At 35.7% G+C, this 20,648-nt stretch overlaps 1 protein-coding gene across 8 annotated transcripts in view; it reads right to left on the bottom strand.

Moving 5' to 3' along the window:
• Positions 1 to 20,648, bottom strand: part of ITSN1 (intersectin 1) — a 142,253-nt gene that overhangs the window by 59,951 nt on the left and 61,654 nt on the right. For all 8 annotated transcript variants that reach the window (XM_054813507.1, XM_054813539.1, XM_054813498.1 and 5 more), the window contains 5 exons: positions 19,327 to 19,476; positions 19,011 to 19,151; positions 13,520 to 13,607; positions 13,206 to 13,345; positions 3,705 to 3,829 (listed from right to left, as the gene is read on the bottom strand). In XM_054813507.1, coding sequence (XP_054669482.1) covers positions 3,705 to 3,829; positions 13,206 to 13,345; positions 13,520 to 13,607; positions 19,011 to 19,151; positions 19,327 to 19,476 — 644 coding nt within the window. The remainder of the gene's footprint in view (positions 1 to 3,704; positions 3,830 to 13,205; positions 13,346 to 13,519; positions 13,608 to 19,010; positions 19,152 to 19,326; positions 19,477 to 20,648) is intronic.

Genomic DNA, 20,648 nt, shown 5'->3' with positions numbered 1-20,648 from the left:
TTCTTCATACTTACAAAATTAGTGACAAATGCATGACAACAAGCTGGTCATTACAGACTTGGCCTACTATATAGAACATATTTTGTCCAAGGGCAACGTGACTTCCTGGCCTAAAACTGTGCGAAAAAAATTAATTCCTTAAGGGGAAAAAATCCATTTTCCAAACAGTAGGTTGGCACCAGAGGGCAAAAATCTCATCTATATCAATGTAAGTTTTGAGTTGACAAGAATATTTTCTGAGAGATGCTAAGGTACCCAGTATCTGCTTAAGACAGCAACTACTAACTTGCAAGCTCAAAAAAAAATAATCTTTGGTTCTCAATGAAATTGCTGATACCATTTCAATATTCCACATCAGTATAGTATGAGTAGAGGTTAAGACACCAATGTGAAGGATATCACTTCCTCCTCTATGAAGTGCTGCCACATTTTTCTGTCTTCAATGTAAAGTCGTCTAACAAGTTAATAAATTCACTGTTCTGATAACCTCCTATTTTAATCACTGAATTTGTCCTTCGTATCATAGAATACCAGGTTGGAAGGGACCTCAAGGATCATCTGGTCTAATGTTTTTTGGCAAAAGCATGGTCTAGACAAGATGGCCTAGCAACCTGTCCAGCTGAATCTTAAAAGTGTCCAATGTTGGGGAATCCATCACTTCCCTGGGGAGATTATTCCAATGGCTGATTGTCCTCATTGTGAAAAATGTTCCTCTTGTGTCCAATTGGAATCTCCCCAGGAGTAACTTGCACCCATTACCCCTCATCTTTTTCATACGAATCCTTGTAAAAAGGGAGTCTCCATCTTCTTTTAGCCACCCTTTAAGTACTGGAACGTGGTGATGAGGACTCACCTAAGCCTTCTTTTCTCAAGGCTGAACAAACCCAGTTCTCTCAGCTTTCCCTCATATGGCAGGCTTCCCAGTCCTTTGGTCATCCTGGTGGCCCTCCTCTGGACCCTCTCCAGCCTGTCTACATCTTTCTTATGTAGTGGGGACCAAAACTGAACACAGTATTCCAGGTGTGTCCTGACAAGCGCTGAGTAGAGTGGGATAATGACTTCTTTATCTCTGCTGGTGATGCCCTTGTTGATGCAACCCAGCATCCTGTTAGCTTACTTTGCCACTGCAGCACACTGTTCGCTCATATTGAGCTTGTTGTCGACCAGGATCCCCAGGTCCCTTTCCACTGCTGGGTTGATCCCAGTCTGTGCTGCACTCCTGGATTATGTTTTCCCAGGTGCAAGACCTTACACTTGTCTTTGCTGAACTTCATAAGGTTCTTGTTAGCCCACTCTTCCAGCCTATCCAGATCTTCCTGCAGGGTCGCTCTCCCTTCCAAAGTGTCTACTTCCCCACTCAGTTTGGTATCACCGGCAAACTTCACCAGGGTGCACTTGATCCCATCATCCTGATCATTTGTGACGATATTAAACAGTATGTTCATTTGTGAAGTATTCAGAGCCAACTACTACTCAGTAGTTTTGTTGGAACACTGAAGCTGCACCACATACACAGCTCAATTTTCTTTTGACTTGAGTGGTGTCTTACCTGGCAAGTACAGTCAGATGGGTTTTAGATGAGAAATTGAGTTTTTAATTATGTTTCTAGTAGTATGATTAAGTCTTCCCATACTTATAAACCAAGTTTGCTCTAACTGCTGGAGCGAGAAGAGCAGATGAAAATGTATCCTGGAGGGTTGTGGGGTAAGTCTGATTTACTTTTTCCTTCCATAAAAGGTGCAGAATTTTCTTCTTTGATTGTTATGGAAGCTAATATCACAAGTTGAAGACAAGTAAGGGAATAAGAAGAGACAGAGAAGCTAAAGAAACACAAGCCTAGGTGTGAGCTCCACAGTTTGGTGGTAGGAATAGAAAACTTGACATTCTGCTCTTTTCCTTACTTCAAGACTCCTGATATGCTAATTATTGTGGAATATGACCTCCAATCTGGGATTTATCTATACTTGCATTTTTACTCTTTTAATTTCCTTTTTTCTCTCACCAACTGCATTATACCACTTAGGCAGTTCTTATCCCAAACACCAAGAGTAAGCTCTATTCATTTTACTCAAATGTGGAGTTTTTTCCCCCTCTGAACTGTATATTACTCCCACAATTGTACAAGTCTGCATGGAATTAGCCTTAAGATAATTAAGACTAATGAGCCACAAGAGATCTTCAGAAAGACCTCTACCATCCCCAAATATGTATGTCTGTATCTTTGCTCAATTAAGTAAGTTATGTGCACAATTCAGTGTATAATTACCAACAAAAAATTGTTAAGATGATTCTCAGTATAAAGTGATCGTGGTAATCCATTAAGCCGAAGGTTAAAATGTACATAATTATGATCTTAAGATTATTCTTTCTTCTTTTGCTTTCACTAGAGCTATAAAAAGGCAGCATACTTCTGTAATCATTATGGGGCAGTATGCAGGTTGTGAGCAATAATCATTTACCTTATCCATTTTGGTGTCTGTTGGAAATCAGTAAGACTGGCAGACTGCTTATTAGCAGGTATACTAATTATGATTATTTAGAAGCTTGAATATTTGGGCAGCATGAAGTTTTACCATTACCAATAATGTCTGAATGCTCAGCTAGAATGAAAAGTCAGACATGAAGTTTTCCATGGCTGAAGTTTTTCTTTTTTTAAATCTGCTTTTTTAAATCTCCATTTTTTCTGGGAAGAAGTATTTGATATTCTGAAATAGATTATTTTTAGTGTTCCTACACTTGCAGTACCTCAGCAGCCTTCTTGTTTTCAATGGAAGTTCCAATATAATTATTCTATTTAGTGTAGTTATTTCTTCATGATAGAAAGCTGTTTTCTTAGAAAGTTTGCTATTTCTGAAGTTGATCTTTAAGATTTTTAAATGCATAGGTTTTATGCAAATGATTTAAGAATATCTAAATTTAATTGCTTTCTATGTATACGATTTCTGTTTGAAGATATGCTTTTCACTGACACTGTTTTGGTTTTGCCTGAAATGTAAAAACTGTGTTGGCTTACCGAACAGTAACACAGGCAATCAGTTTGCTTTAGGTCACAGTCCATGTAATGCTATAACCAATAATTTAAGATCCCTCGTTCCCAGGCTTTTGTTTTCATCTCTTGACCAACATCTGTCTACATTAAGAGTATAAAAACCCTGCAATTGCTAAAAATTAAATCAAACAGCTACTGATAAATGATGTCAGAACAGAATTAGTTGCTAGCCTATATGCCATTCACTTTACTTAAATATAAGCACATGTAGAAAAAACAAATTGGAGAACACGTAGAAAAACAAAGTGTGTAGCAAAAAAACATTAGCTCTGTATTTTATGTTAGTATAAAAGAGCTAGTTAGTTACACTGTTCAAGACCCTCTCTAGGTGTAGAAGTACACAATGCCTTTAAGTAACACTGCTAAGATCTGTATGTACCACTGACAGTTAGGAGTCACAGACAGATGTAGAAGCTCATCTACACAGCACACTTCTCATCCAAGGATAAATCAAGAGATTCCCCTAGTTTTAAGAGGGACCATCTGCATTGAAATGAAACTTGGTCTAGGTCGTGGGTATTCTTGCCATTTACTGATACATTATTTGAGATCAGATTATGCTCCTGGAAACACCGAGTTTTATTTTACTTGTTTGCAAAATGCTTTGCCCTCTAACATCTCTACAGAAAGGGCTTAAATTAGAGCAATTTGTTACCTTTGAGCTTCTTTTTGCTTTTCCAGTTCTACTGTCTTCCTTTCTTGTTCCTTTTGTTTCAGCCTCTCAGCTTCCAAGTTCTTTTGCTTCTGTAGTTGCTGTTTGTTATGTATTTCTCTCAGCTCCTACAGAAAAAAGTAAAATATGTGTAAACATATACTATGTGAATCATAACTAATGGCTCCATATATTTCATTGTGAAGTAACAAAACTTGCAAATGGTTGGATACCTCTGTTCAAACCTACAGTATTGCCAAATGCATTGGCAGACATTTAAGGTAGATTTCAAAGGTCTGTAAATCAATCACTGTTTTCCTATTTTTATGCATATAACTTGAGATGTTAAAAGGTTAAGAAACAAGAAAGCCATTTTCAAATGGGACTAAAAAGTTGACAGAAGTTTGACAAAGCTTAATCTGAAAAGACACTTATGTTTTATTTTAAGTTGTTTGCTGATTTGTTGAATTATTACATTCCATACAAAAATTTGCCTTCTGAATGGCTCATAATAGCAATTGTTAATCAGATTTATTTTGAACATAACAGTGATTTAATAAAGAATCTTCAGGATAGTTTTATAACCAGGAGATTGAAATCCGTAAGCCATGTCTTTGGGATGAATTGTGGCACAGAGAGTATTCATACATATACAAGTCAGTTTTCCTCTAATTAACTGGAAGGACATTGCCTGGAACATTTGGAACATAAACAATAATAAAATCATATCTTCCTCAAGATTTGTCTTCTGCATGAACACCTATTAACACAATTACAAATTTTATCCTGAATCTCTTTGCATAACCTAGAATTTTGCATCTGAACTCCTCAGTATTACAAGGAAAAAAGGATAACTTTACCTATGACAACTGAAATTTTTCATTGAGAATAGTTCACTTTAAAAAATGTATATGTTTTAATGAAAATACAGTGCAGACAAAAATATGCAGAAAAAGTTTGTAGCAGGAAATTGCTTCTAAATCTGTATTTTAATAATGTTTACTTTTATTGAAATATGTTGACTTACATCATGCAGGTTTGTTTAGTTTGTGTATCCTTAAAAGCTTTATCTTAATTCATTCAGGGATTGAAACAGGTAATCTTAAAAGTATTTGGATAGTTTTTCAGAAATTCACAATCTACAAATTAGCCAGATGAAGACTTCCTGTAACTAGCCTCATGCACTGACAGAAACATAGAAAATTGCGTAAGAGTAAAAAAAAACCCCAACCAACTAGATATCAAGTGATTTAAAGGGCCAAAATGAGAAAAGATGGAATAAATTAATTTCACAACATTAGTAACTTCTTAGCTATATTTTCATAAAAGCTGAAGTTAGTACTTGTTTATTTACAGACTGTACTTGCACTGTCTAAAAATTTTAGTTGAAGTAATACATGCATTAGTGCTGAACGACTGCACACTGAGCAACATCAAATTTTAAGATGTCAAAGTAACTACATTACGAAGAAGAGTAGCACATGACCATTGCAAGGTATTAAGAACACTTCTCATGTATGGATGGAAGTGTAAAAAAAAGTTAAGATGAACCTCGTGTCCTACCTCTCAGTCTCATTTCATTAATGACTCTCAGTTTTAAATTCAATGAAAACAGAATTCAACATCATTAAAGAGATAATCAGTTCTTAGACAAGTTTTAATTAAAACTCTGCTAAGGCCATGAAACTCACTGGAATACAGAGATAATCTGGGCAATACCATTTTTTATGAGCATCATTATTTTCCATAGTCACATTAAAGCTTAGCAGACAGTTAGGATCTAGAATGGGTATTACGGAACGTAAACTAAACTGCTCTTGCAAAATCACTAGAATTATTCAGGCAGGGTATTGTGTTTGGGAAAATTTTTAACCTCTGAATGCCCGTGGTTATAAAGATTCATGCAGAGCCCGAATAGAGCAACAAGAAAATAAAGGGATCGGGAGATTGCAGTGAACACATGGTTGGTCAACTGCACCCGGAGCTAAAGGTGGCCTCTGACCAGACTATGAATTTCTGAAGTGCTAGCTAGAGTGAAAAGTCATTTTCAATAACCATATGGTATTAATTCAGCTTCTTTAATGTTGTTACACTTGTACTATATTGAGGTACAAAGGATTTGACCCTTGTTTAAAATTAACTTCTCTGGGGGAATCACAGTCACCGGATTCTCTACACGATTACCTGAACCCTTATTTGTATCAATAAATACGTACAAGTGCAAAGGACAAATATACAACCATAAAAACATTAGCAGCAGCGTGATTTACAAGTATTCATCTGAAAGGACATAGATTAGAAAATGGCACAGTTGAAAGCAGTTTTCCGCTTGGCCAGCAGCATTAGGAGTTTTTGTAGATTGCAGAAATCCATAAAACTAAAAGCTCTTGAAGCTCAAAATACTACTTCTGTGAGGTTATCAAATATCTTGATAAGTATTCATGATTTTTAACAAGCTGTTTCTCTTTTTTGGATAAAGAGACTGCTATCCAAAGCACTAGTTTCTCACTCTTTAGTTCAGCTTTAGCGCAGGCTTCCACTTAGAAATCTGTTTTTGTTCTACTTGCTCTAGCTTTCCTTCACATTGACATCCCCTCCTGTCACTTAACTTCATATGCCAAGAAGCTCAAGATTCTGAGTCCTGGCTGATGAGAACTCCTCTTGCTATTTAGCAGAGATCTGGGATAGTCACGGACTTCTAAGAAGGCAACGCTGAAGATAACATGTTGTAACTTGCAAAATTTTAAGTTATTTAGACAACAGCGCTCTCCAGGTTTGTTTTTACTTCCCCTTTGCATCTTTATTCCAAACTCTGGTGTTTGAGCAGTTAAACAGAAATAATCACCAGGCAAAGAAAGAGGAACCAAAATTCTTGAAGAGTACGAAGGCTATCATAGTTAAACAACAAACCCCGACAGATCTCAAAAGCTTTAAGTGAGACAACCCAGATGCAAGTATCTGAGCTTAGATAACTTCTTAAAAAGAAATTTGTAAACTAGAATATATGTAGAATCAGGAGGAATCTACCTCTAATTCAGAATAATTGTATTTTCATCCCTTCAGCATAACTTCCTGAATTTGCAAATACATAAAAACAAGTTACAACTTGCAAGACATCTGTGCACCAAACATTATTTACTTCCATTAGATGTCCAACTACAAGGCTAGCCCAAACTTTTATATTTATTATAGTTTAGACATGTTAAGTTTACCTCACCACTAAACGTATGATATATGCCACTTTTACTGCCAAATAGAAAACTGGGGAAGTTGTAGCTATGAGCCATGCCTCCATGTCTGCCTGGAGCAAGTAGCTTCTCATACTAAGTATGTATAGTAGGATCATTAACTGCTGCACCATAGCAGTTAAGTGCTGCTGCCAACTCTGGTCCAAATAATTAAATTTTTTTGTTTGCTTATTTTGTCACTTTATATGTTCAGCTAAGTTAGGATCTCAAGGCACATTTTAATAATTATTTAAGTTTTCTATAAACATTTTAACACATTATTCCCTCTCAGCTGAGCCAATGTGCTAGTTCAGTATTTGGTGAAGAGATTTTTCTGTGACATAGCTGTAACAGTTAAGAAAATCTAACCTAGCTTATACTCCTAGCACTGGATGGAATATTTTTGGAGATAAAAAAATACAATATACATCCTTCTTTGCATTAACTAAGAGGAAATAAAGATTTGATTGGGATCTTATGCAACAGATACATGCTCTGTTGCTTTGCCAAGTACCAGTGGGAGGATGGAGGAGAAAGAATCAGCATGTCCCACAGTGGTTATAGGACACCAGTTGAACAAAATTATAGTAACACTTCAACAGTCAACAGAATGAAACATTTGCCAGCTGAATATTCAGCACAGTCCTACACTTATCTTTTACAGACAAAAGCAACTTAAAAGCTGTACATTTACAAATTGTATATTGTAACTCCAAAGACATAACAATGCTTTCCTTATTTCTGGTGTGCAGGACAAAGCATGTCTTACCTTAAAAGCAGAGAGAAATTGTTACCTTTCCACTTAATTCACAAACAGACTAACAACTATCATTTTGAGATGCTACAATAGCCACATTTAGGTACCCACATAATATTGAATATAAATTATGAGTTTCATACAGCTGAGTAATACTCACTATATACAGACAAGTCATATTGCTATGAAAACCTTAATGTTAGAAAGGTAGTTGTTTAAGCCCAAATTTTGCCTTTTGACAGAAAGGCAAGAGAACTTAAGATACTTCAGGGATTACAATCCAAGGTTTCTGTCGAATCTTTTCCCCTTGAGACAAACCAGAGCATTTAATCCCAGAGGAGAGAACCCTACAGTTCTGTGCTCACTGAGGCTTTCCCACAGCAATACTTTTCTACCCATTCCCCAGCTCTCAAAGCGCCTGCTTTGTCCTTGACAGAGACAGTTCCTCCTTTCACCCCATATTATAGCTCTGGGGGATTTGACAAAGGGAACATACTGCCATCTCTCTCATACCTAGAATCACAAATTACAGAGCTGCATAGGAATACTTAACATAAAAGTGTTTTCTTTTTAAAAATTCTGAACATCATGACCAAAATAGGCAATTAACTTAAAATCTTGACGTTTCAGATAAGCAAAAGACAAAAATAACTAACTGGTACCTTGCCCAGGTTGCAATTCAAGGCACAATCCTCAACTAGGCAGTAAGGATTAGATAAAGAATCAACTCTTCTCTTTAGTTATGTTTTAGTGCTAGCACCTCTTATTAAATACTAACTTAGTTAAACACTGCACACTCATCTGTTTATGGTAAAGTGAAGTACATAACTGGAGGAGGTTCATCACTCAGATTGAGATAGTTGTGTACTGCCTGAGTATGGCATGGAGACCTTTAGAAAGGAGTCTAAGTAGTTGACGCAGCCCAGGAGAACTGCCAGGCACTGCAGCATTGCATCTTCCATTGCCACTGACTGGAAGAAAGAAATGCTCAAATGTAAACAGGCATTCATATGCAAGACTTGTCCAGTGCACACTGACTAGACAGGGACTGACAACAACTGGAACACAACACAAAAAGTAAAACATTTTTAAGAACTTGATTCTACTTGTTCATTGCTTTTTCCAAGCACTGAGAAGAGCTTCTCAGCAAGATTAATGTATTTCAGAAACGCTAATTTAGTTGTCTTCTCCCGTGCAATAACAGAGATAAGCTCTAAATATTTGACTCTTCTATGCTATACGAAATGAGTATTTGGGTTTTGGAGAGCAGAACCATATTAAGAATTATTTTAATTGCTTTATTTGACAGTGTATAATGACTGACCTTTGTAAAATTTAAATTAAATTCACACTGAACGTAGAAATAATCTGTAAAGGTAAATTATAGTAGGACTATACATACACAAACAGGAAATCTAATATAAAGCCTTCTAATCTACAGAATTATTTTATGAAGTACAGAAAATAAACAAATGCCTAGTTACATTTTACTAATAACTGTATCAATTTTAATTATTACATTTCTAGGCTAAGATTTTTAAAGAGCAATAGAAGTTAAGACTCCTTCAACCATAATTCAGGACACAAAAGTGGCCCAACTTTCAACCGTGTTACACACACAGTCACTCTATAGCCAAATACAGCACAATCCACAAGACTATTATCTTCTCTGATAAAATGCCTCAAATCTGAGTTAAAACGATATCTGACCAGCTGCAGGCTAAGGTACCTATTCCTCCGCCAAACAAATACTAACAGTTTCTTGAAATCATGTGGTTCTACCTAAAGATATTCAATAACGATACTTGAAACTACCTGTTTTGAAATATTAATAACATTTTATACTCCACAAAGTTTTTGAAAAGGAATCAAATTCTGTGAACATTTCCAGCTCTTAAGATGTTAACTTGAAACAAAAGTAACTGAAGTACTTGAGCTCCACAGGGCTAATCACAAGAAAGTTAAATCAGTTGTTTTGGAGAGATGACAAAAGATCCCATGGAAAAAAAGTGTTTCATTTATCTCCCTATTCACTCATATACGCTATTAAGTCATGAAGCAAAGATGAGGTAATTTAACACTTGTTTTAATTATTTACTTATTGCAGTACATAAAACCTATAATATGGAGGCAGATGCAGTGCAACCCACTGTATACTACTACGGTGTTAACAAGTTGACCTGTAACCTAAAATATATTGGAACATTAGGTCTCCTCAATGAAAAGGCACACTAGATACTAGTTAAATCGTTCCTTTTATCTTGTACTATCGCAGTATATTTCTGTATTCATTATCAGTAGATGAAGTGTAGCCTATTTCAAGAGAATGAATCAGAAATGGAGTTTTGCAAAATTTAAGGATATATTCACATAGGAGATAATGCAACCAATATTCATAGTCAATAAGGAATAAACCTCAACAGTGATGACAAAAGGCTATTATTTAATATTGCTGTCAACTTCACTGCATTTCATCAGAACTAGTTTGTCATGTACCTCATACTCAGCAGTAGATTACATATGTACAATTTTGGTTCTGTTTTCTATTAAATTAAGCATTTTGACTACGTAAAGACATGTATTACTCCCTCTCCCCATAGGAAATAAGTGCAAAACGCTGTAAGATGATATACACCTAAAGACTATTTAGATATGCGATTTTTTTTTCTCTAGGGGTTTGCAAACAGTACCACATCATTCTGCTTCTTGTCCAGAAGCTAGTTGTATTATAGAAGACAAGGCAAGCATCAGTGCCACTCCATCACTTGTCAGAGAACAAAAGCTGCACAAGACAGCGTCAAGTATGGCACTGCCGTCCTAACAGCCACTTCATCAAACCTGCATCTCCCAGTTAGTATACTGGAGCACAAAGTAAGAGCAGATCATCATAAAAGAAGTCTATCAGTTTTAAGCTACAAAATAATTTAGAAACAGCCTTGATTAAAAATGGAGTTTTAAATTTACTTATTTATTTAATAAAAATACATTTTAAAAATAAACATTTCTGTATTTCCCATCCTTACATATTTCCCCTTAGTTTACAAGATAATAAACCTTTGTCATATTTAGAGCTCAGATGTGGTAGAATTTTTCATACATTATTTGAAAAGGTTTTGCATTTAAATGTGAGCGTTACACAGTTGACTGATAATTATATAAATTGCAAGGTATTGTAGCACCAAATGAGTCTGCTGTATTTATGCACCCAGTTACTAATAAGTAAACAAAAAAGTTCTTCTGTTAATTGGGGAAGCTATTAATTTGGCAATTATTTATTTATAAGCCATTTTCTACCTATTTCAAATGTAACAGTCATCTGTCCAGTGGCAGTTCCTAAAAGTTGTCACAGATTTTTGATTGTTTAGGTAAAAGTATCTGAGAATTATGCAAGTTCCTAGACTAATTTGTTTAGAGCAATATTATTACCTAAGAGATAGGTGTGTTCTGCCTTGGTTTAAGAACAGAACTTCCGCTTCACACAAACCCTAATAAAACTATGAGCCTCACGAAAGCTTTCACTAGCTTTGTGCATAAAGTCTCATATGCAAGGCATTCTGAGAGCTCTCTCCACAAGAACAACAGCCACTCAATTACTGCTGCATGCACAGCATCTTCTAAGAGGTTTCTCTGGCACTGGGAGTACTACAACCATTCCATGCTGAGTCCACGAAAAAGTATATATGCCTTTAGAGATATTTAAATCTAGTAATAAAATCAACCAGGTCCCCCAAAATACATCTAGCGAAACTACAAAAGGGAGAAGATTCAATAGTACAACTGCCCCACTGTCTTGTTTTTGCCTCTTAAACCCATCTCTTCCAAGCAAGCAAAGAAAGCTGCAGCAAGGCAAAACCACCAACATACAGCATCAAAAACTGGTCTTCCTGTTAAGCACTACTTCTACACGTTATGAAATGAAGAATACAATATCCTCAAGCCAGAGGAAGCTTGCTGAAGTCTTCCCAAAGAACTGTCTACATAACTACTTTTCAGCATTTAAAGTGATAACTCCAAATACTAAGATTTGAACACAAATTATTTTTCCCATTAAACTGCAAAATGGTTTACAATTAGTCAAGGCATTCTTGGACAGATGGCAGACATTCTGATTAATCAATGTCTTTGTTTAATGTGCATTTTCAATTTTTAATTATTATTATTATCTTATTATTTGTTAAGTTGAGCCCTCCAGTATTTAAAATATTGAAGTTTGTTTGCTTGCTTGCTTGCTTTGGGGTGGTTTGGGGTTTTTTTTTGCTACTGTCACAGTACTAAGATTATTCATCCCCCTTTAAATTTATAAGTTGTTTAGGTAATTTATGATCAAACTGAATGCTGACACTAATTTTAAAATTAATATCCTTTGGTCATATTTATCTGCAAAACACTTCAAAAGGACTCCATTTAAAAAGAAAAAAAAATTATGTGTTAAGATGCATCCAAAAAGCATGTATTAAAAAAAGAAAAAGTGAGGTAAACCATTCTGTTTTCTTTTAAAATAAATTGTGAATATTTTGTTTTGTGTCTCTTATGACTCTGCAGAGATTCTCCCCTTTCTACCTCACTGCCTAAGATCATGAGAGTCATCTTTGAACTGGCATTGAAACAGGTAGTGGTATGATCTACAGCTTTTAATTTTTCCTCTAATCATTAATAACTTTAATATTAAAACAAACAAGCTATTTGGTGCTTAACTTCAAACACGCCTTCCATTCTAAAACATATGATGTAATCATAGTTGATCTAATTTCAAAACAACTAGAGAAACATTAATGTACCTATCATAGTGTTTTTCCTTCTAAATACTTGAAGCACAATTTATTATACCTTGCAGGAAATTGAGTATTTTTTTAGTCAGCTTTCAGGAGAAACCATCAGTTGAATTGGCAGATAAAGTACTTTAACATTTGAATATTTTATGACAAATTGAAAGCTATTAAAAGTTTGTAACTAAGGAGTGATATACAACCTCTCTCTGAAGAACACTTCCTCTAATGACTTTTGCAATTTCTGTAATTTTCTTGTGCAGAAATAAACAAAAATCACACAAGTTTTAACAAAAGACTGATCAATAAAGCATGAAACCACAAACAACAAACAACTACATTCAGAAACAAGTATGAGCTTACGAACAGCAGATAAAAATTCTGCATGTCAGTAGAAAATCAAGTTTGTTTATTAAAGATTTCTATTTGAAGTACTGATTCCAGCAGATTTGCTGACTACAGTCTCGCAGTTCTTTGATGCAAAAGGGCAGAAACTGGCAATTTCATTTTTGCAATCATGGATCTGGAATCAGAGCTCAAATTTATTCTTAAATAGATTCTGCAGATTAAGTTGATTCAAACGCTGAGTTTGGATGCTAAGTAGTATTTTCTTAAAAAAAAAAAAAAAATTTGAGAATGTTCCCAAAACTGACATTCTAAATCAATAATTCTAGTTCAATATTTTTTCCATCATCAAGTTAGAAAAAAAATCAACTGACTATTTAGAAGAAAGGGTTAAAAAGTCTAGGATTACCTTCAGTTGATTATTGAAAATATCAATTTCCTGAAGTTTAGATCTGGTTTCTTTTTCGACTTCATCTAGTTGGTCTCGAAGCTGTTGACGTGCTAGTTCCTTGGCTTCTAAGGCTCTTTTGATAGTGAGAAGAGAATCTCCTGTTTTTAAACATATTGTCAAGTAAGTTTTTTCTTATATGGAGAATTTTAGGTCATAGACAGCAACATTTTTCAACATGCATCTTGCAACACAAAAAAAGAAATTACAGAATACACTGTGCAATGCAGCATCACATCCTAGACAAACTTAGACATGTACAAAAATATACTTACTGTGCAAACTGTTCTGTTGAACTTGCTTTAGCTGGTCATTAAGCAATTGCTTTTCTGGAATCAACCTTCCAAGCATCTGCTGAGATTCCTGAATAGAGGACAATGAGAAGAAAGAAAACAAGAAGAGAAACAGACAAAAAGGTAATAGCCATAAGACCTCTCATGTTCATGTCTTCTGAAATGACTCTACTTTTTCTCTCACTAAATTATGTATTATTGCCATTATCCAAACACTATCTGTGTGGTACTACCACTCAGACATAGTTTTCTGCCGGTACAAAAAAGTGAGCATATCGCATTTAAGCATATTACTTGAGAATTGACTCTCATTGAATACATAACTTGGCTTGGAATTACTTGAAATTCAGGGCAAAAAGACAAGGACAGATTTCAGGAAAAGTTAAAACAAGCACTTACTAACCATTTAATTCTCATTTTATTAAATTAACTTTGATCAGGAATAGAAAGACAAATGTGTAGTTTATTTAAAGAAGAGAAAATAAAGGCCTTCACTTTAAAGGAATATACTATGGCCAAAAACTACACAACAGAAGCTCTGTTAGATGAGAATACTTGAGTCCTAGATCTCTCAATTTAGCATTCTTGAAAGAGGATTATGGTCTCTCTCAATTTCAACACACGGTCATATGGTTGTACACCGTTATATTACAGGGGATCTTGTAGATGAGAAATTCCTCCTTTGGTGGATCATATATATATATATCTATCTATCTCATATATAATCCTTGCTCTTTCTGGAGGATGAAGTGCTACTTCATACACCTTTCATAAGCCTTGACCTCTAACTTCAGGTTGTCAAAACATATTATAGAAGCATGATGCGAAACAGCTTGTTTTATAAAAGCCGCCCAAGTGTCAACACCCCATCGTTCAGACAAACTAAGTAATTTATTTCAGCAGTTGTCTTGAATTGCAGGCTTTTGAGGAATCAGCCATCTGACAATTTCAATTTGTCATGAAGAATACAATCCTAAGAATAAATGTCACCTAATCGTTTAATACCAGAGTGAGTCCCATGAAAAGTTTTTAGTTTTTCTTACAAGAACACAAAGTTGACTGTACTGACACGAGTTCATAGTTGTTCCACTTTACTCATGGCAGTCTTTGATTGGGCCTCTACAGTGTACAGCTCGGATCTTATAATTATGCAATGACTGCAGACTACTGTAATCTCTTTAGGTTCCAAAAAACATACTTAGATAGTACAGCAGAGTCAAGGACTTTATAAATTCACAAAGTATCAAAATTAAGATAAACTATGCCTTTGACTATTAGGAGTTATGTGTCCCTCACTGTTCAGCTGCATTGCCTATAGCAATATATAGCAAAATATCCCTTCAGGGATATCATGAAAGCCAGATACTCCTATCAGGGGCTATTATTCCCTACCTAGAACCAAATGAGAAACAGCAATATATAATGCAGCATTTTCCAAATCATCTGCCTGAGTGGGACTGCCTCCTTCCCAACAACCACCATTACCATGTTCTTAAACTACATGCAAATCACTATCCTTCCTTTTCACACTTTCCCTTCCATCACACCCTCCCACCCAAATACCTGCACGCCCCATGCCATAGTTTGGGATGAAAAATTTAAACAGTATTATTAAATTAGTATAGCACACACGCATTGCAGAAATTAAGTTTTCGAGTAGTATAATCCAAGAAAGGTGGCATCTAGTAGACTAAATATATTGATGGATAAACCTCAAGAGAAAGAGGAAAAGAAATCATCTTTCAAGACACAAAGATAACAAACCTGTATCATTCCAATTCAAGAACCATTTAGACAAGCCAAACAGCATAATGGATGTCAAAATGAAACATGACTTACAGAAAAATTATCATTGTTCAAGCACAAAAGGTAACATAGGACAGTATTTCAGGGTGGAATGTTATCCTAACCTTAGTTGTTTATTTTTAAAGGTCAGAATACTTCTAAACTCCAGACTACTCAATCTTAATACACAGAATAGTTTGGAGAGCATTTAAGGACAGAGAATGCCAAGGGATCATGAGTGTCAAGTTCTGTTTCCTGAAATCACAGACAACTATGTAATAAGCATCTATTCCGAAAGCATCCACAACATGCTTTTCCACATCCTTTCGTTGTACTGAAGAAACAGATGAAAGAAATTAATGGCATCATTAAGACTGAAGTTTCACGCCACAAGAAATTTCCAAGAATTGAATAATGTCCCATACAGCAGTAGAAGGCAAACAAAGTAATTAAAAGACAGTTCCTGTCAATCTAATGAGGGAAATTTCTCTTCTGATCCTATGCCCTGAGCAAGAGGGCGTATGAGGGACTGAGATACCACTATACATCTTAAGTCTCTGACACATACCCTGCTTTCAGTCCTTCAGAGGAAAGCCAAATTACTTGGGAGCCAGAGTGCTCATCAAAGGAAGCAAATAATCCCTGCAGATAACTAGCAGAAGCCCAGCAGACAATATAAACATGATTCAAACACAGATAGTTAAGGTGTTTGGAAGGCAGGATCCTTCTGAACATCCCTGGAAATACCATTCTATCAGATAGCTCAGATTCATATAAGTAGCACAAATCTTCATCACCCAGGATTAATTGTTATACAATTTCTTCCACAAGTTTCATCAAACTCCATCTTGAAACTAATTAATAGGTTAAAGAATAATTACTCCTTTGAAGTAACTCATCTTTCCATAGCAAGTGTCAAATGTATTAAACTAAAATATTTCCAAGTGAAGATACATCATTCTACAAAGATAACTGACAATACTGACTTTTTAATCTATTGGAGAGTTTAGAGGATCAAAACCTCCTTTTAAAAAAGTCACTTACTGGTTCAGTCTTTCCTCTACAAATTACATAGGAAAATTTACAGGACAGTCGAGAAACTAAGCTTTTTTTTTTTTCAGGAAAAAGCTATCCACCATTTTAGGCTCTCCCCAGATAAAATCTGGCCATTTCTACTAAGTAGTGAAACTTCATTCTGGGATCATAATTGTCATAAACCCCTCAAGCGACACTAACTGAAAAAATAATGGTTGAGATCAATGATCAGCTGAGAGAAGAGCAAAGCCACAGCTATTGCTGTCAACCTAAAAAAAAACCACAACAAAAAAACCCCACCTCAAACCCAAAAAATCCAACAAAACAACTGCCAAGAAAGGCAAGCGTGATTTTCATTACAGAAGTGCTCTTATAGTCATTGTGAACAAAGCAACTTACAAAGTGAATAGGCATTAACTAAGCTGCTGGATACATGCCATATAGTACCAATTACAATGACTAGAGATGGTTAAAAAATCACTACAAATATAGCAGTGATTCCAAAAGAAGAGTAAAATGTAGACAACTGTGCAAAACTTGTTGTATTTCATCAAAAGTTTCAATAAACTTTCAGAGTGGTGTCAAAATGCTGAAGACAAACACATACAAAAAAAGCAATCTGCTTTTTGGCCAGTGTAATGAGGTAGTAAGTAGCACAAGCTAAATGTCAGAAAAGTGAAGAATCCCCTTGCCTTCCTTAACTTTTCATTTCATGGTGATGTAGTTGAAGCCTAAGCATAAAAGCTGCAGGTAAGTAAAAAGCACATGTACGATCAGCCAAGCTAAGGAGTCTACAGAGAACACTGCCCCTTGTTTATCTAGTACTTTTTAATAAGCTACTTAACCACATCTACTTGCAGATAGATTATCTTTCTCATTGCTTGTTTCCCAATAGTGTTCCTTTCACATTTTTTTCTTCCTTCTACACCTTTCATTTATTATACCCAGTGTGGAAGCTCATTCCAAGTTCTTGATAATAATTTCTCATGGTTTTTTACAATCTTTGTTATAATGGGACCCTAACCTAACTGTAGCACATCGGTCTTTACTACAACATAAAGGACTTAAAGCTTTTTACTGTAACAGATAATTTTTTTCCTTCCTAATTTGTTGTATTATGAAAAGCAAAGAGATGCTTTATCTTTTCTGACTACAGAGACTAACTGAATAAAAATTACCAAGTTCACAGAAATGACATATGAAAGTAGGATATGAATTCCATTCGATTTGTTGAAATAGCCTTTATCTATCAATGGCTATGTAGCTGCTTAGCTTCTTCTGAAGCAAGTTACAGTACCTTAGACCACTTCTATGGAAAGCTTTTGGAACAGAAGGGTTAGAGGGAAATTCAGGTGGTTGTTGCTTTTACATGGAGATTGGCTGTGCACACAAGATCAAAAGTCTTTTACTTATTCAAGTAAATGAGGGCTTCTTCACACATTTTATCAAGCATAGTCAGTTTTTTGTCTTTTTGAGCTAGTACTGCTAAGCGTAACTTAATTTCCCACCTTGATTCAATGCTTTCTGACCATTTTCAGTTGCCAATACAGGAGCATTTCATTAAAGAGAGAAGCGTGGTTTCAAGCCTAACAATGGCAGTTGTTTATGTCACAAGCATCCCCTAGTAGCATTTCTTGTTTGCTATTGCTTGCATCAAGTGGACACAAACACTGTGCAAGAATGATCCCTAAATTACACTCTTTATAACAAGCTGCTGCCAAAAGAAAGATGGCTTGTGAAAGGTGTAATAGTGTACACAAAACTTCAATAGAAATGTAAGATGTTTTAAGAAAAAAGAAAACAAACAAACAAAAAAACCCAAATCCCAAAAACCCCTCATACATATAAAAAAACCCCTGAACTTTCAATTCCTGGTTTTGTTCACATGAATGTACTGTATTAATTATTCTTAGAAAGTTGAAATAGGTTTTAAGGTAGGTTTTACATCTAAGCCCTCATAACATAAGTGTGAGATTCTCTCTGAGTGGTGGAAATCACTGAGAGCCTCCATTACTGGCCAAGAACTAATTTCAAACAATATAAAATATTAAATAAGAGAAAAATCCCTAAATCAAATACTACAACTCATCTAGAACCCTTTACAAATTGCAAAGACTATTCTTTCACTAAAAGCAGATCAATTCCATCTTTAATTTGAAAGAGAATTTTAGATAGAGAAGTATGAAAGACGAATGCCATGGTCAGACCAAGAACTAACTGGTTTAACTGGTAACTTCAATCATTATTTTATAATTTTAAAAAAAGGCATCATCAACAAGCCACTTCACTGAAGTCAATTCTTTCTTTCAGCACACAAACAGCAATCACTGCCAACAAAAATACATGTTGTAAAATTTCATTCTCCTCATCCCCCCAAACTCTTTAACATCTTCAGCCAATTTATTTACTGCTCCCCCACAACAGGATTCCATGAGGATGAAATGATAATCATAGACACACCTTCAAGTGTAGGAAGCCATTCCTAGACATGTCTGAAGAACATTCATTTAAAAGAATGACAAATTACCCACAACAATTCCTTCTGTACAAGGAACAACACAACATCTATTGTGGCAAGTTTGCTTAGGGTATCGATGCAGTTGAAGAGGTCAAAATGCAAGGCTAAGAACAAAACTAGAGAACATTTTCTCACCTGTAGCTGCTGTTGCAAATGGGTGATTTCTGCAATTCTCAGTTCTCTAGATTTATTTGTACTTTCAATTTCTTGTCTTTGGGTAGACAGACGACATCTGATATCCTGAAGCTTTCCCTCCAACTGATTTTTTTTATCATTCTTTAGGAAAAAAAGAAAAATATCTTTCTTTTTTACCAGATTGGTTTGTCATGCAAGTCAGGATCTCAAAAGTACTTTTATTCCATATTTAAAAGTTGAAATCACAGAAAATAAACATGGCCATATCACAGTCACTACTGTGCTCACGTGTCTTATCTGCAACATGATCACTTACCAGAGCTTCCAGCTCAAATTCTAAGGTCTTCTTCTTGGCCTTCAGAACAACTATGTCCTCTTGTTCTTTGTTTCTTTGATTTAGTAGTTCTTGCCGACGATTACGCTCCCACTCAAGTTGCCGTTGCCTCTCAAGTTCCCGTTTTGCAGCCTGTAGCATTTAAATAAATACATAAAAAATATGAAATATCTATTCTGAGAAACTATTCTAATCACTGATATTTATATTCTAATGTGCAATTAAAACATTAATATAAACACACTGCTAAACTTCGGACTAAATATGTGCCACTACTCAAGCACATGAATTGCTCAATTGTTTAAATGCTCACTTGAAAGCACTGCTGAAACAGGGCTTCACTGTATAGCAGATAGGTGACTAAACAGAATATAAGTCCTTTTTAATCAGCTTCCCACAATCCAATTTTCTGATTTAACAAGTTGTTTCATATTAAGACTTCAAGAACTCTCCAAGATAGCATCAAATCTCTTTCTGACCTCCAACATTAGACATTCTGCAGCTTTGCAAAGAATAAAATGTTACTTCACTGAATGCATCATTATTTAGCAAAGTGAGAAAATAATAGCTTTTCAAGTTAATCAGTAGTGCTGGTTTTGGCTGGGGTAGAGTTAATGTTCTTCATAGTAGCTGGTATGGGGCTGTGTTTTGGATTGGCGCTAAAAACAGTGTTGATAACACTGGGAGGTCTTTGTTGCTGCTGAGCAGTGCCTACACAGAGCCAAGGCCTTTGCTGCTCCTCACACCACCCCACCAGCGAGTAGGCTGGGGGTGCACAGGGAGTTGGGAGGGGACACAGCCGGGACAGCTGACCCCAACTGACCAAAGGTATATTCCCTACCATATGACGTCAGCATATAAAGGTTGGGGAAGAAGGAAGAAGGAGGGGACATTTGGAGTGACGGTGTTTGTCCTCCCAAGTAACCGTTACGTGTGGCAGCGCCCTGCTTTCCTGGGGATGGCCAAACACCTGCCTGCCCACGGGCAGTGGTGAATGAATTCCTGGTTTTGCTTTGCTTGCGTGTGCAGCTTTTGCTTTCCCTATTAAACTGTCTGTATCTCAACCCATGAGTTTTCTCACTTTTACTCTTCCAATTCTCTCCCCCATCCCACTATGGGGGAATGAGCGAGTGGCTGTGTGGTGCTTAGCTGCCAGCTGCAGTTAAACCACGACACCAGTATGTGTTTTCTTTACCAAATTAACTCATCACAGAAAGTCACGAATGCCACCAATGCCTGTAAGTTTTTCTTTGTTCTTTCAAGCATCTCTTTATATCAAAGAAAAATAGTAATAAAGAAGTAAA

The sequence above is a fragment of the Grus americana genome, chromosome 1, assembly GCF_028858705.1.
Source record: "Grus americana isolate bGruAme1 chromosome 1, bGruAme1.mat, whole genome shotgun sequence".
Classification (NCBI taxonomy): Eukaryota; Metazoa; Chordata; class Aves; order Gruiformes; family Gruidae; genus Grus; species Grus americana.
The sequence above is the reverse complement of the archived record's forward strand: the minus strand, read 5'-3'. Positions and strand labels throughout refer to the sequence as shown.